The sequence below is a fragment of the Otolemur garnettii genome, unplaced genomic scaffold (assembly GCF_000181295.1).
Source record: "Otolemur garnettii isolate 467f Iridium unplaced genomic scaffold, OtoGar3 scaffold00005, whole genome shotgun sequence".
Classification (NCBI taxonomy): domain Eukaryota; kingdom Metazoa; phylum Chordata; class Mammalia; order Primates; family Galagidae; genus Otolemur; species Otolemur garnettii.
Genome location: NW_003852400.1, coordinates 41991734 through 42008533, shown reverse-complemented (window position 1 = coordinate 42008533; position 16800 = coordinate 41991734). Strand labels below are relative to the sequence as shown.

General features: G+C 50.9%; 2 protein-coding genes across 2 annotated transcripts; both read right to left on the bottom strand.

Annotated features, from left to right (window-relative positions):
• Positions 1–3312: 3312 nt before the first annotated feature.
• MCIDAS (multiciliate differentiation and DNA synthesis associated cell cycle protein) lies at positions 3313–10215 on the bottom strand. Its single transcript, XM_003782769.3, has 7 exons — positions 9938–10215; positions 9755–9851; positions 9484–9575; positions 5509–5581; positions 4738–4961; positions 4028–4138; positions 3313–3811 (listed from the first exon to the last, which is right to left on the bottom strand). Exons 1-7 carry the CDS (start codon positions 10052–10054, stop codon positions 3371–3373), a joined length of 1155 nt encoding a protein of 384 aa, XP_003782817.1. The 5' UTR covers positions 10055–10215; the 3' UTR covers positions 3313–3370.
• A 3875-nt stretch (positions 10216–14090) lies between these two features.
• CCNO (cyclin O) lies at positions 14091–16371 on the bottom strand. The gene is made up of 3 exons (XM_003782768.3): positions 15919–16371; positions 15171–15356; positions 14091–14705 (listed from the first exon to the last, which is right to left on the bottom strand). Exons 1-3 carry the CDS (start codon positions 16297–16299, stop codon positions 14220–14222), a joined length of 1053 nt encoding a protein of 350 aa, XP_003782816.1. The 5' UTR covers positions 16300–16371; the 3' UTR covers positions 14091–14219.
• Between the last annotated feature and the right edge of the window lie 429 nt (positions 16372–16800).

Sequence of the window (16800 nt, the reverse complement as noted above, 5' to 3'; positions counted from 1 at the left end):
CTACATAGCTTCAAAGTTGAAGAATGAGGTCCTTAACACATTTCATGAATAATTTTGTTCAGACTTTTTATATGCATCTTTCTTTTTGAGACAAAGTCTTACTCTGTTGCCCTGGGTACAGTGCCATGGTATCATAGCTCACAGCAACCTCAGACTCTGGGCTCAAGAGATCCTCTTGCCTCAGCCTCCTGAGTGAGTAGCTGGGACTACAGGCACCTGCCACAATGCCCTGCTAATTTTTCTATTTTTAGTAGAAATGGAGTCTTGCTCTTGCTCATGCTGGTTTGAACTCCTGAGCTCAAGCAATCCTCCCACGTCAGCCTCCTAAGGATTAAGTTGCTGTGCCTTACCTATATTTATTTCTTTAGTGTTTATCCTTCCCAGGAGAAAGTAAGATCCATAAGGGCAAAATCTTTGTATTTTGTCCTTTTGCTATTTTCTTAGTATCTGTATTACAGAGATTCTCAGTCACGTTCAATACATATCTGCTGAATAAATGAATTTTTTAACTCAACTACTGCTCACTAATGCAAATTCAATCATTTGTGCCATTAGTTCACAACACAACTTTCTCCCTATCCTGGAAATAAAAAATACTTAAGTAATTAGAGTTGCCAATGGCTAACATGACAATCATAGGGCCATATTAAAGGCAGTAAGAAGCATAAATTTTTTAATCCAGGCATAAGACATACATAGAAAAACCTATAAATGTTTTTTAAACTTTATGGTTATTCCAAGTAATACATTATGAGAATACTAATAGATAAGTGAGAAGAAAAGACTTTTGATAAGCTGATTGGGTTTTGGTATTTTGGTGGGGGGGGTGTTTGTTTGTTTGTTCTAAGACAGAGTCTCACTCTGTCCCCCTGGGTTGTGTGCCATGGCATCAGGCTAGCTCACAGCAACTTCAAACTCTTGGGCTCAAGCAATCCTCTTGCCTCAGCAGAGTAGCCAAGACTATAGGAGCCCACCACCATGCCTGGCTAGTTTTTTCTTTTCTTTCTTTCTTTCTTTCTTTCTTTCTTTTTTTTTTTTTTTTAGACAAAATCTCACTCTGCTGCCCAGGCTAGAGGCCATGGCATCATAGCTCACAGCAACCTCAGACTCTTGGGCTCAAGTAATCCTCTTGCCTCAGCCTCCTGAGTAGCTGGGTCTACAGGCACCCTCCATAACACCCAGCTAGTTTTTCTATTTTTAGTAGAGACAGGGTCTCACTCTTGCTCAGGCTGGCCAGCTAATTTTTTCTTTTTTTAGTAGAGACAGGGTCTTGTTGCTCAGACTAGTCTCGAACTTGTGACCTCAAAAATCCACCCATCTCAGCCTCCTGGTGCTAGGATTATAGGTGTGAGCTGGCTTTGGGACAGGTTGTAGGGGCAAGTTTTCTTTTTTTTCTTTCTTCTCTTCTGATCCTGTACTGATCCAAACTTTATGTTTGAATTGATAAAAAAAAAATTCTGAACTATCCACTGTATTTTTTAAGAGTTCATTTGTTAGACAAAATATGAGGAAATGTGGCCTATTTTATCACCTTTTTGTTTGTTTGTTTTCTAAATGGCTATTTAAATACGGGTAACAGTGTGCAGGACAAACTGGAGCAGCAAGTTCTGTCACCCTGCCCAACTCTCTGTTACCTGAGATCTCCACTCAGACTGGCAGAACCAGCAACTGCTATGCGGTATAACCCAGCTGGACACTCACCCAAAATGAGCCCCCAAACACAAAGAGCAGTCTTCATGTTGAGAACTGTGAGGATCCAGATAAACCACTTCTTGACATATGCTACTCATATGATGTCAGGACAGAGTAGAAAAGAAGCCAACAGAAGTCAAGCACTCTGAGATTTTGATGTAAAAAGTTTTTCTCCACACCTGTAATCCTAGCACTCTGGAAGGCCAGGCAGGTAGACCACCTGAGCTCAGGAGTTTGAGAACAGCCTAAGCAAGAGTGAGACCTCATCTCTACGAAAAATAGAAAAACTAGCCAGGCTTTGAGGCTAGTGTCTGTAGTCCCAGCTACTTAGGAGGCTGAGGCAAAAGGATCTCTTGAGGCCAAGAGTTTGAGGTTGCTGTGAACTATGACACTATGGCACTCTACCCAGGGTGACAGAGTGAATTCCTCTCTCTCTCAAAAAAAGTTTTTCCTCCATGTTATCAAGCTGATCAAGACCAAGCTAAGAAATGTAAAACATGAATGTGCACCCCCACTTTTATCTGTGAAATTCAAATAGGTAGTTTTACATTCACCAAGATCTCCGCAGTTGCTTTCTGGCCATTTTCTTAAAGTAGTGTAAACTACTTTAGGGGTAGTTGTTGGGTTTGCACACAAAACCAGACGTTGCTTCATGGAAGACTGTGTGGGGAAAAAATTACAAATTAAAAAACCAATAAGGGGCAGCACCTGCCCCTCAGTGAGTAAGGCACTGGCCCCATATACCCAGGGTGGTGGGTTCATACCAGGCCCCAGCCAAACTGCAACAACAAAAAATAGCTGGGCATTGTGGTGGGTGCCTGTAGTCCCAGCTACTCGGGAGGCTGAGGCAAGAGAATCGCCTGAGCCCAGGAGTTGGAGATTGCTGTGAGCTGTGTGATGCCACAGCACTCTACCAAGGGCGATAAAAATAAATAAATAAATAAAATTGTATGTGTAATTAATGTAAATATTTACCATAAATCTTCCACAATTTATGAATGGTCAGTACAAGCAAATAATACTTAACTCCCATTTTGGTTATAGCCTACTGACGCTGAGAATCTGCAATTTCTTAAGGCAAACTCTCTTCTTATTTTTTATTCTGGCAGCTAAAAGGTCTCCAGTAGTAAATTAGGTATTCTTCCAGAACTGAGGGAAGTTCGCTGATGTATTAAAAGATTCACCCAGAAATGTCTGGGTCTAGAAGGCCTAAACGACTAATGAGACCATTGGAAGGTTCCAATAATGCTTCCTGTTGTAGAAAATTGCCCTCTTAGAACCTCCCTTTCCGCCTTAAAAACTAGGACATTACATAACTATGAAAGTAGCTGTGGTTTCTAAATCCCTTCCTGCTCTACTTAATTCAAAGCTGCTGAAAATAAATATTTGTAATTGACTGTGACATATGTATATACACATACGTACACATAGGCACACACACACAATTTCTCTGTGAAAAGGGGCGGAGCTAGTACAATGTTTTGTGACAAAACTTTACAGCTCATTTGTTATTAATACGTTTTTGTTCCTGAAAAAGCAAGTTTCAGGGCGGCTTTCGCTCTGCAGGGAGAGTTCTTCTGGAAAGCCAGATTCCAGAAACAGTCCCAGGTATTCCCGCTCAGCCTCCAGGCACTTCAGTTGAAATACAGGGCAGTGTTTTGAAGGGCCACATTTCAGCTCAGCTGGGCACCCATCGGAATTTGTAACCGCCGTTGGCTGTGCGGATGGTGAAGGCTTTGCCTTGGGGGAAGGCGAGGGTGCGGATGGTGCTGTGGCTGCGGATGGGGGTGCTGAAGGAGCCACCCTCCTCCAGCTCGCTGTGGCTCAGGTTCAATGCGCTAGGGCTGCAGTCGGTGTGCAGCCCCCGGAATGCGCCGTGCATATTCCCGGGCCTGCTGTCAGTGTTGGTGGACTCTGACTGCAGCCGTGGCCGCTTGGGATCGCGACTCTGCAGGGCTTGGTCGCAGCGCTCGGAAATCTCCCTCAGTATGGCGTCCACTTCCGCGCAATCCTGCCCTGCAGAGCTGAACAGCTCCTCCAGGCTCCTTTTGGCTGTCGCCTTGAGCACGAAGGGCTCGGTCGCCGCCCCACAATCCCGGGACTGTGTTATCATCAGCTTCTATGAAAGATAGGGAAGAGTGCCACCCTGGGGCCTGCCAGACTCCCCCGGTGCCTGGAGCGCAAAGCCAGACCTGCGTGCGCCACGCACCGGGCGCCAAGCTGTCCTCTTCTGTCCCTGGCCCCCGCCAACTTCCAACGTAGGGAGCAGGTTGGGGAGTGCACTGTAACAGTTTCTAGGTCCTGCAGGGTCCCATATACCCGCGCCCCCACTTACATCCAGCACGGAGGCTAGGTGCCGGGTCCGGCTGGCCAGTTCCTTCAGCTGCACGTTCCGCTCCTTGAGCGAGGCGATCTCTTCTTGTTTCTGGGTTAGCGTTACGTGCAGCTGCAGGAGGAGACCCAACATTCAGGGGCAGCCCCCTGTGCTCAGTCCTATCTGCATATTCTGCAGGAATCAAACTCAGATCCTGACGTCTCATAGGAACTGAGAACTCAAAGGCATTTACACTGGTGAGAAGGATTTTTTAAAAAAACAAACCACCTGGACTATGAATCTCAATACTCCATGTAGCCTGATCTTGAAGAGAGCAACCGGAAGATCTAAGTTTAATTTCTATGAAGTTCAACCGTCCTATACCTCGAATTCCCTCCCTGTAAAATGGGACCTGTAAGAGTATCAACCTCAGTGATTATGAACATTAAATGAGAGGAGAAAGTAAACAGATAAGCGCGGGGCCAGGCACAGCTTCCATAAACATTGGTGGCCCCGTTAAAAACCTGGTGGCATAGGATCGTTCCCACTTAGTGAAGCTGGAAACTGAGGTGAGGCTGCTGGAGCAATAGCAGCCACGTGAACCCGTAGCCAATCCACTGGTTCTGACGTCCGCAGGATCACTTCATCGCTCTGGCAACCTCCTCTTCCGCCCCGCGCTCTACACCCTGTCCCCGCCCCAGGATTCCTCGTCGCCAGCCCAATGTCCCTACTTGGTTATTCTCAACAAGCGCGTCCCCCAACGCCCTCTGGTTCTGGTCCGCCACTTCCTTCCAGTATTGCTCAGGCCGGGGCACTTCTGGAGGGCGTAGCGGCGGTGACTGCAAGGCCTGTGGGTCCAGCGAAGGAGACAGACAGGGCCCGAACGGCGGTACATCGCAGGGAGAGAAGGGGAAGTCTCCGCTGGCAAGGGGAGGTGACATCAAAGAGGCCGAGTCTGGGGAAGGGTGAGAGCTGAGTTTGCAGTCTCAAGTGCAAGCCCCGCTAGCTACAGGAGAAAATGCCACTCTAGGGGTAGGGTTTATGTGAAGACTTTCCTTTATTAAGTAACGCACGCCTCCTCACTCCACAACGCCTAAGATTCCCAAGCCCTTCCCGATACCCTGTCCTTACACAGCAGGTGCTCAACATATGCCTCTTGGATTGACCTGAACCCAGCAATCCCAGGCCTGGAAGTCATTTAGGCCTTAGATTCTCTGCATACTCTTGTCACTCAGCCTCTCCTGGTCACATCACAGCATAGGGCTCTCTCTCCCAGAACTCAAACCCATAGTGGATACAGAGCGATAGATCCAGCAGGCAGCTCTCCACCACCGGAGAGGTATTTTCTAAATATGGAAGAGCCTGACCCTTTGATGAGTTGCTAGAGCGTGGTTGACAGGTGCCTGAGTTTACCACCTTCAGGATCACAAAATCTGAATTAGTCTGATTTGGGGGTGGAAGACAATCCCGCTGTTATTTAATTGCAAGGAGACTTCACTTGCCTGCAATGAGATCATCCACCGTGTCTCTGAAATCCTGCAGATCAAAGGCGGCCTCCGTTTGGAGGGAATGGTTCTAAAATAAACCAGAGGTGAACCGGTTAAAGTCGAGTCTGGCTGGTCTGGGACAATTCCCAGACCCACAGATGTCTGACCGGTTCGGCAGCGGGCCAGCACGCACTCGGGTTTACAGCCCAGCCTCTATCTGAAGACTCAAGCCCCAACTGGAACAGGGAACACGACAGGGGAGCGAGACGCACAGAACGCGGACACACACCAGGAGTCTTCCCTACCCGCCTCGGGGTGTGGAAACCTTGAGCGCCAGTGTATCGGCGGTCGGTCCCTTATTATGCAGTGCGGGGTGGGGGGTGTGGAGCAGAGGCGCAGCGCGATCTCCTTCCATCCGTGAAATGTCAACTCTGACTTACCCGGACCCTCCATGAAGCCATTGCTTTAAGAGGACAGAGCGTGATGTGACCACCGGGTCTTTTCTCCCAAGACCCGACAGCATGCAGGGTCCTCCAAAGCAGTAACTTGAGGCTATCTTTCCCACCAAAGCTAGTTCATAGCTATCCCTGCTGCCACAATGAAGGGGCAAGTGTAGGCTTTGGCTTGAGGGGCCCAGGATGCTGTAGAAAATCTTGTGTACAGCACACAGCGGTATGGCCTCTATTGCTCTTTTCAGTTTCTCAAAAAGTTGGGATGCACCTCCAGCATAATGAACTATACACTCTCCTGGGCTCATGCACTGTGTCTGGGTGCATGAAGACTATAAAAAGGCTAGAGGCCCAGGAGACCTTCTTAGTCCTTTAAATCATGGACGTTTAGAGTTGACAAAACTCACATCAGTGTGGGAAGCAGGCCAGGCCTGGGAAGTGATTCTTCTTCAATTGAAGTTCAGGGAAGTTGTTACCCAAAGTCACCTGCTCTGAAATAGTGGAATAGGGACTCTTGCCCTGGAATGTTGTCTATTTCAACCCTCCTTCCTCCATACTTCATTTCCTCAAGCTTTTCTGGGTTCTTGCTTCTTTGTTTGTTTTGACAGAGTCTCACTGTCACCCTGGGTATGATGTCATGGCATCAGAGCTCACAGCAACCTCAAACTCTTAGGCTTCAGTGAGCCTCTTGCCTCGGCCTCCCAAGTAGCTAGGACTACAGACCTGTGCCATTAGCCACCAGCCAGGCTAGTTTTTCTATTTTTGTAAAGACAGAGTCTTGATCTTGCTCAGGCTGGTCTCCAGCTCCTGAGCTCAAGCAATCCACCTGCCTCACTTCCGTAGTACCAGGATTACAGGCATGAGCCATGGGTGCCTGGCCTGCTTTTCTCTCTTTTTAGGAAACCTAGCTTCCAGCAAACATGGCCCTAGGAAAGAGAGAGGCTCTCACAGGCCATGCTGATGTGAGGGAATGCATCCCATACACCCACCAGAAGGAAAGTCAGTTCCACTGATTCTACTACTGATGATTCCTTTGTGTTAATCACCTTGTTCTCTCCAAAGCCCTTCTTTACTATTCAGATATTGCTATGAAGAAAAATGTATCCTGACCCTACCTTGAAAAAATGTACAAGTAAAAGTTTTTGTCAAGGAGGAAAGAGTCAAACAAGGAGGCCTCTAGCACCAGTTAGACCCTGAGGCTATAAATAAAAAGAAGCTGAGAAAGGAAGGACTGAGGGCCTAGAGATATCCTGGAGTTCTACTCTCCTTGAAGGAGCCTGAAATAAGACTCATTCTTCAAGGACTGAAAGATCTTCTTTTTTTTTTTTTTGAGACAGAGCCTCAAGCTGTCCCCCTGAGTAGAGTGCCATGGCATCACGCTCACAGCAACCTCCAACTCCTGGGCTCAAGCGAGTCTCCTGCCTCCGCCTCCCAAGCAGCTGGGACCACAGGCGCCCGCCACAACGCCCGGCTATTCTTTGGTTGCAGCCGTCATTGTTGCTTGGCGGGTCCGGGCTGGGGATTCGAACCCGCCACCTTAGGTGTACGTGGCTGGCGCCTTAGCCGGTTGAGCCATAGGCGCCGAGCCTGAAAGATCTTCTTTCAGTAAAAACAAGAAAAGCCCTTACCATAAGGAGATTGGAGGCCAACTCAGGAACTGGGACCTAGCAAATGCTACCTCCTATGCTATCCCAGATTTTGGCTTCAAACACTTCTAGATCACTTCCTCTCTCTGTCCTCCTTCTCTAGCAGGAAAGGGGCTGGGAAATGTTTCCTGAGTGTACACCACCCAAAGGTCTCCCCAAATGTTCTTCCCCCAGGAGTCTCTCTTCTCTGTACTAGCTCTCTTTCCCAGGAAAATGCCTGGACCTTTTCGTCCATCTGGAATGAAAATTCCTGGACCTTCTGGTCCCTGGAACTTTGAATCCTACCTCCCCAATTACATAAATCTGGCATTTATCTAACTACAACAGTTAGAAAAAAAATAATAACACAGAACAATCCAGCTGTGGTGGCTCATAATCCTAGCACATTGGGAGGCCCAGGCAGGAGGACTGTTTGAGGTCAGGAGTTTAAGACTAGCCCGAGCAAGAGCAAGACCCCATCTCTACAAAAATAGAACAATCAGCCAGGTGTGGCGATGTGAACCTGTACGCCCAGCTACTAAGGAGGCTGGGGCAGGAGGATTGCTTGAGCCCAGAAATTGAGGTTGCAGTGAGCTATGATGACATCACTATACTGTAGCCTAGGCAAGAGAGCAAGACTCTGTTCCAAACAAATAAAAAATAAAAGGAAATAAATCCTGTAGACATAAGCAAAAATTCAACAAGAGCTGCTTGGTTTTTGTTTCTTGGAAAATAATATTGGGGGGGTGTGTGAGGGAGTGACCTAGGCCTCTGGGTCAGTTGGAAGATGCTTAGTTATTGTCTTTTCTTACTTGAGCATCCAGATCAAAAAGTACAATTAAATGGCCAGCACTGCAATGCCCACTCCCACCTCCTTCCTTAACAATCTCTGGTCTTATCGGTCACCTACCCTAAGTCCTTGTGGGCTCTAGCTCATGGTTCTGAGAAGCCCTTGGAGGCCTGAGAAGCTTTGCTCTACCACCAACCCTAGTTTTGGGAAGCAGTCAACTCTTCTGGAGAGGTCTGTACAGGGCCTGTTCCCAGGCTACAGCACTTGCTGTCTGAAAGCTGGAATTGACACTTTTCTGTGGGTTGCATTGGCTAAGACCCCCATCCTCCTGGGCACTTCATATACTACCCATGAGCCAGGCTTCTGGCCTCCCAGACCAGTGCTGGGAGGCTCCATCCTCTGCCTGGGAAGTGTCAGCTTTGGCACTTTGGTGAAAGTGGGATAAAACTAAAAAGACAGGTCTAGGAGGAAAGAAAAAAGTCATATGCCTTTTTGCTCCACGATGGTAAGTGAATAGAGCTTTTGAAGAGGCAGAAGAGGGCTTTATAAAAAGTGCCCTACTGCTGAAGAGCCATTTCTGCAGAAAGGAAGGGCTTCTGCCAGGTATCTTCCAGAGTTCTTTGTCCTTCCTGCTTTCGCCAAATGCAGATTCTTCCTCTTTTCCAGTCTTGATCAAGAAGTTATCTGTTGACTTCCACTCTCCTTAGATACTCGTGGAACGAAAATAGTGAGTGAGTGGTCAGAAAAGGGATGTTGAGAAAATAGGACATGCATCAGGTGCCGAGGGCACAACTTTGCTCCCACCCATTGGCCTGGTCCCTAAGTGTTTGAGTTCCACACTGCCTGGTGCTCCAAAATAGATGGGGAAGGGAATGGCAGGGATCTCTCCAGGTGAGCCCCACTGCACCGAGCTGGTCAGAAAAGCCCTGGAAATGTGGCTTTCATAACATTGCCAGGAGAAAGGAAGTTCTGATCAGGAAGGCTCAGGTTGCCCACGTCTCCCTCCACGAGCTAAATGTGCCCGTGCTCCAAGCCCCAGACCAGTCTTTGAGGAAATAAACCCACCGCTCCCCAGTCTGGGTTTGGGCTATAGGTGGCCACCAGGCACCACGAGAAGGGGAGGTACCTGAGACGCGGTCGGGTCACCAGCAGGCGGCGCGTCGGTCCCGAGTAGCGAGGAGCAGTCAGCGAGGTCCTGCAGGTCTATGGTGGTGAGGGCTGCGCGGGGAGACCAGGAGACACGCGCCGGGCGGACCCTGAACCTCTCTGCCAGGCTGGCAGCTGGAACCCCGGCTGGGACGTCAGAGCCCGGGAGAGAGAAACTCCTCCGAGCCGCAGGAGCCGCATCCACCCGGTGCGGGGAACCCAAAGGGGCGCGCGAGTGCCACGGGGCTCACCTGGCAGCTCAGCAGGCTCTGGGTCTGGGGGATCCTCGTACACCGACACTGGGATGCAGCCAGTGTACCCGGGAAAGAAGTTTCGAGGAGGGGCAAACTAGCGGGCACAGAAACCGGGACCGCCGATCAGCCCTCGGGGTACGAAGCACACAGACTCCGCCCGGCCCCAGTCTGTGGTCCCACCTTCCTCTCCAGCTTCCCCGGCTTGCCGAGTGACCGGCCGGGCACCCCCAGCATCCTGTTGGGGCAGATGCTGTGGAAGGCTCGGCGTCCGGCCGCGCCTCCTCCGCACGCCTGCATCCTGCCCACCGGTGTCCACTGCTCCGAGGCGGCGGCCGGCTGCGATGCAGACGCACACCCTGCGCTCCGCCTGCCGCCTGTGGGCTCAGAAGCCCGCGGGAGGTAGGGGCAGGCGCGTGGCCGGGGAGGAGCCGAGGGGCGGCTGAGAGGCGCGCAGGGCGGGCGGGGAGGAGGGTGGACCGCGGCGGGACCCGAGACTCGCGCCTGAGCGCAGGGGGCGGCGCCTACAGCTCCGGACAACCTGCGCGCGGGCGGAGGCGTTAAACCCAACCTGGCAACCGGGCTTCCCCCGGGAGCCGCGAGCGCCCTTTCGGCGGGCGTTGGCGCCGTAGCCTCGCAGCCGCGCCAGGAGCAAAAAGGAAAAGAAAGGAGGGGCGGGCGAGCGCCAGCCGTCCCACGCGCTGGGTTCTGTCTTCCCGCTCACCCACAGCGGGAATGGAAATGTTAACGAGTCTTATTTCCTTTTTTTCCTACTCCAGCCACAAGGCATGAAATAAACGTGGAGTGACACTCGCCAAAGCTAGGCTCATTTGCTGTGCCCTACAGGATTTTGTGGGGACTCCCCGATTACAGAAGCCCCTTCCCCTAAACTTGGACAACATTCTCGGTCTTTTTTCTTTCCTGGCCTTATGCCAAGAGCCCCGCCCCGCGCCCCCCGACCCCTTGTTTTTTTCCGGACAGTGGCCTGTGAGCACAACTTTAAAAGAGTAGACGAAGAAAAAGTGACTCAAGAAACCCTCCTCCAGTTTCTGAAAACCCAAACGCGGACGAATCCTCTAATACCCTGTCCTGTCTCTCCTAGTGGCCTCGGTTGCTCTCTTTACATTCGTCCTCCTTGCTGTGCCACAGAGGGAGACGGGGAAACATTGCCCTTCCCAAGCCTGAGCCCTCTCCAGAGAAGGCGCATCTCCCAGCAAAGGCGTCCTTGGGTTTGGACCCTCTCTCAGGACTACTCATATTCGTCCAATTTCTACAACCATCTGAAATTGGAATCTTTGTGTGCCCTATTTGGCACCGTGCTTTCCCCTTATATCTAGCAGTAGTGAAAGATCTTTTAAAGTGTCACCATCCCTTTTATTTTCATCCATTTTCTGGAGTAAGAAACAAGATTCCCCTAATAGTGGTGGAGGGTAACACAATGGTAGGGCTGGAATCCTCTTAGAGACTGCCCCACACACACAACACATGTGTAGATGCAGGAACTGTGCTGGGGCAGGTCAGCCAGGTAAGCTGGTGTGGTTTAGTGAATGGTGAGCTTTGGCTTTAAGGTCAGAGTGCCCATGGACCAGTTCTGTGAGCCCCATGTGTTTAGGGAAGATTGTAACACTGACCTCTCTATAGAGGTGCTGTGAGATTATTTATGTAAAGTTACTGGTGCTTGGTATGGGTAAATTAATGTTTTTTTTTTTTTTAGGTAACCTTTTCAGCTATACTTCCAGCTTCCCACAGCTGTTCCTGGCTCTATCTCCTGGTTCCTGAGAGTCTATTTGTCTAATAGACTAAATAGTCTGGCCAGTCTATTTCTACCCCATCCTTACCCACTTTCCAGTCTGTGAAATGAATAGGGGAGTTCTTAGCTGAGTTTTGAGGAGGTCTCTACACATGGAGACAAGATTATCTAGGATAAGCCCATTTTCCAAATAATCATGGAGTCTCAAGTTAGGGACTCCATGAAATATGGGCATTGTACAATAGATTCTCTGTAACAATGGAGACTGGAATAGCATGGTTCCATTACTCATAGTCTGGATGATTCCAGAACCAGTCACCCATAGCAATTATGGCTGAATGATGGAGTAAATACTGGAGAAGACAATTCCTCCCAAAGTCACTTCTGTAGATGGACCAGATCCCATCCTCTTACAAACAGGCTGAGGTCTCCAAATAATCTGAAACGTGGGACAGCTGATGTGATCTTCCTTTCCCCCTCCTTTTTTTTTTTTTTTTTTTTTTTTTGACACCAAAAAATAACTTTTCCCCAAACAACTTGGAGAACACTTCTTCCTGAGCCAAGGAAAAGTTCCTAGAGAGCTTAGCATATCAACACATCAGAAGGGTCTAAGGGGCCCAGAGGAAGTCACTCCTGACTCTGGAGAGCACTTACAAGATACATTGGGAAGAAGCACAAAGAAGTTTCTCTAAATTTGCTTTGAGTTTTTTTATTTGTGTTGGTCATATACCATTATTTTGATTTATTCTAAATGCAGTGGAATGTGACTGAGATTTTCCTTTAAACTTTTTTTAACCATACAGAAAATTTGAAAATACAGTACAATGAACCATATGTTCACTCTCACTTAACATTTCCCCATATTTGTTTTCTCTTTCTTTGCTCCAAGTTTTTCCATAGACTTTCTCTCCTACCATCATTGTGCAGGCTGTCATTAGCAGCCTTTTCTTCGGGACTTCCCATGTGCCAGGACCTGTGATGGGGGATTTGTCTGGAGCATATCATTAGAGCCATACCTTAACCATGTTAAAATAGGTTATTATTTTTACAGTGGAGACAAAGCATAGATATCCAAAGCCCACTAATCTCTGCTTTAGTCTACCTCTCACAACACTTCAGTTTCACAACACTAGTATCAATTGTAGAGCTCAGAGAGGATAAGAAATTTACTGGAGGTGAGAGCTGAGATTCAGGGCCTGCAGTGGATTTATGATAGTGAGCCTGAAAGTACTGTGATAGCTATGAAGTCAAAGAACTCCAGCAAGCCTCTATCTCATTTTCAACGGTTTTCTCATCTGTAAACAGGTTGTGTAATATGTCTGGAGGTAAGGGTGTGCTGGCTGTCCATATATATTCTCTACAGTCCCCACTGAAGAGCACTGAGTAACTTGTCCAGCACTCACATCAGGTAGAGGGGTTTTTGAAAATTGTAGAGAATTATTAATGGGAGAAGTTTAGCAGTGTGACTAAGAGTAATTCCAGACTCCTATCCCTTGCCTTCAAATACTAGCTGTTGTCTGTTAGCATCTCTTTGCCCCAGTGTCCTCCTCTGAAAAATGGGATAATAGACTCTGCTTATAGAATTGTTAGAAGGCCGGCTGGATGCAGTGGCTCATGCCTGTAATCCTAGCACTTTGGGACGCCAAGGTGGGTGGTTTGCCTGAACTCACAGGTTCAACCAGCCTGAGACAGAGCGAGACTCCGTCTCTAAAAATAGCCCAGCATAGTGTCAGGTGCCTGTAGTCCCAGCTACTTGGGAGGCTGAGGCAAGAGAATTTCTCACTTGAGCCCAAGAGTTTGAGGTTGCTGTGAGCTATGATACCATAGCACTCTACCAAGGGTGAAAAGTGAGACCCTATTAGAAAAAAAAACAGAAGTGTTAGATGGTTGAAGTAAAGAATGCTGAACACATTACCAGGTACATCACAACAACGTTCAATATAGCCATTATGACTTAATGTCATTATTACCCTGGGTTTCACATGCAGCTTCAGTAACAGCTGAACCATGTGATGACAGGGTAAGTAGGTTCACCTTGCAACGGCCAAGAACACACCTGCAGATCCTTCCTTCCCAAAATCAGTTGTGCACAAACTTCTTTGGTATCTGGGTTTCTCTTGCTTCTCTCCTTTAGTGCGCCTACGTGGTCCCCAAAGCTCCCCAGCCTTGCTAAAGCTACATCTGACTTTGAAACCCTGGCCCCTCCCAAGTTCATCAACTTGTGAATTCTTTCCTGCCTCCCATTCCAGCCAGCCCTCTGGACCCCTGGTGATGCTGCAGTCTCCAAATCCCGATGCAAAGGACCCAACGCTGAGAATGACCCTGCCTCGCCTTAGCTCTGGAACCGCAGTATCCGGGACCTAGCCTGCTCAGAGATTGCAACTACAGAGTGGATCTGGAGGGAGTTAGATCCCTTGAACGTTGCCAAATCGTCCCTATTCCTGAGCTGACTTCACCTCCTCTCTCCTCACAGACGCGTGCAATAGCAACAGACAAATCACGACTAAGTCTGTTTATTGGGGAAAAGATTCGGCTCCCTGGTGTGTTCTCAAACTACTAGATGCTACTGCCGCACACTATCTGCAACCTGCAACTGACAAAGCAGGAACCCTGAACGCTTCTCTATGGAGCACTCCTACTACACTCTTCTAAAACAATGGGAGAGGGCCCGCAGCCCAGCTTGGGACCAAAAGGAGAGGAGACCAAGGGTCTGTTTTATTTCAAGCTGGGGGACAGGCTGCACTTCTCACAGATCCGGAGGGGCAGAATGTGAGCCAGGGAGGTACTGTTTATGGCCACCAACAGCTGCAGCTTGCCCAGGCAGTCCTGGAGTGCCGCCTCCGGGTGCTCTCCCAGGCGCAGGTCCACCGGGCGCCGGAGCCTCAGCATGCGATCAGCCAGCGCCAAGCAGCAGATGGCCAGTAGGGAAGGGGCGTAGCTGGCGAAAGCGTAGTCGGCCAGACTTAGCTCCGCCACCCCTTGAGCCAAGGCTTGGGCTTCCAGGGCTTCAGAGACTTCAACCTGCCCAGCCTCCACGCGAGCGTGCGTGAAATGCTCTAGAAAGAAGCTGATTGTGGGCGCGCCCAGGCTGAAGTGCAGCTTGTGCAGCACAATGCACTCGAGGTTGCAGAGCTGCTGCCGGGAGAAGGCGCCGCAGCACAGGGCCAGGAGCTGCTTCACGCGCGGCGGGTGGACCTCCACCTGCAACACAGCGCGCGCTCAGCCCCCGCCTGCCGGCTTCTAGGAGGAAGCCCCCCGCCCCCCGCCTGGATTCCGAGAGACGATCTCCCCACCCCTTCCAGAGGACGGCCAGGACTTCACCTCTCCACGGCTCCCTCTTTAAGTCAGCTGGGGCGTACTTCAGCACAGTCCCTCTAACTACTGTCCAAAAAAAGGTTTGGGAAACTTTGAAGGCTCGGGAGACTAGAATGCAGGCGCCATAGAGAGCTGTTGGGGACTGACTACAGCTATTTCTTTGGTGCCTGAGTGACAGGACTGTTAGTTTATGGAGAATTGTGACGTTAAGGTAGGGCTCTATATTTGCAAACATCTGCCAAAATGAGTTCAGGGAATTCAGGACTGAATCGCCTGCTATGCAAAGCCTGGCAGATTGAGAGTGGCCGGGAGTTTGAGCTCCTCCCCACCCACCTTGCTGGGTGGAGGTACCTGTTTGCAAGCAATGAGGAGGGAGGTGACCCCGAGCAGCTGGAAGCAGTCTGCAGCCACCGGCGTGGTGGCGAGGAAGCGGTCCAGAGTGTTCACGGTCAGGCACAGCGACTCAAAGGAGAGGCGGAATTGGCGGTGCACGGGAATCAGCCAGCTGAGCAGTTTACAGCGGGATTCCGCAGTTACCTGCAGCGAGGGAGGAGGGGGCGGGCCAGCTGAGCCCCGAGCGGAGAGGGCCTGCGTAAGGGAATGGCTGAGCAGACCCGGGGAGCTTCCCCGGAGGGGGGCAGGAAGGACAGTGGGCAAGCTGTAAATGCACTGAAAACTGGGGAAGACGCGGGCAGCACTGAGCGGCACCGCCGAGCGTGTCACACAGATTACATCCTGTAATCCTCCCAGCAATCCAATGGAAGGGGAGGAGGCCCATTTTGCAAATGAAGACACAAACTCAAGAATTGTTGAGTAGTTGGCGCGAGGTGAGTAGGAATCTGCAATCGGACCTAGGAAACTACTCCTGCTCTATCATGTCCCGCTAACCAGCTAGGAGACTTGGGGCAAGTCCTTTAGGCCGTCTGTGCCCCCTACTTTTCTCCATCTGTAAAATGAGGCTGGTGGTCCGCCCCTCCAACACCCCTTTTTGCCCCATTGGGGCAGAACTGAGCCGGCGCGGGCCAAGGCGCCGCGGAGGGCTACGAGAACCTGGGAGAGGAAGAAGAGTGGCGGCGGGGAGACTCTACCAGCGCCTCACTTGTGGCTGCCGCACCAGCGACTCCCGCGGGTGGAAGTGGCTCTCCTGAGCCTTGCGGAAGGCGTAGCAACTCTGGCCGTAGTCGCGGAAGTTCTGTAGATCTAGCTGCACTAGGGCAGGGCCGGACTGGGGGCTGCAGCCACCCGCGGCCGACGCCGTGGGGCTTTCTGCGATGTCCGAGCCGGAGCTGGGGGATTCGAATAGGTCACAAACGCCAGAATCTCCGGGGAGCCAGCACGAGTTCAGGGGCTGCAACGGCTGCTTCCTTCGGAGGCGCGGGCGCCTACTCTTCTTCACCGGGGCGCGGAGGTTTTGGTCATTGTCCCGCCTCCCCACCCGGGTGGCAGGGCTAGCAAGGCTGGTGGGACTGGGGGCCACCATGATGCAGCCGGTGGCCGCTCTACTGCCAAATCCCCAGCTGCAGCGGGCTGCAAACGCAGGCACGAAAGTATGAAAGAGGCCGGGCTGGACTGCAGACGCGTCCCTAAGTACCCGATCGGCTCCTTCCCTCTACCACACCCCCGGCCGCTCACTGGCTGAGCCCAGAGAGGCACGCGAGAGCCCGCTTTGGGGGCTGGAGAACTGGGTCCCCCCTCAGCGCCAACAGCACATAGCCCCCGCCTTCCACCAGCGGAAGGAGCGCTGCAGCAGTGCCCGCCTTCTGCCTCCCGCGTCCAGCGTTACCCAGGCAACCGGAGCCCGGGTAGCTGCAGGAACTAGGCGCGCGCAGTGGGTGGGAGGGGAAGGCGGCGGTGCAGCCAGGTGCGCGACTGGCCCAGCCCTGAGGGGTTCTGCTGTGCCCGAGAAAGAGATTCTCCCAGGGGGCATCTCCCGGTCCTTAACCAGATGGTCTTATGGGAGCACCTTCCATGCCGGCTCTGA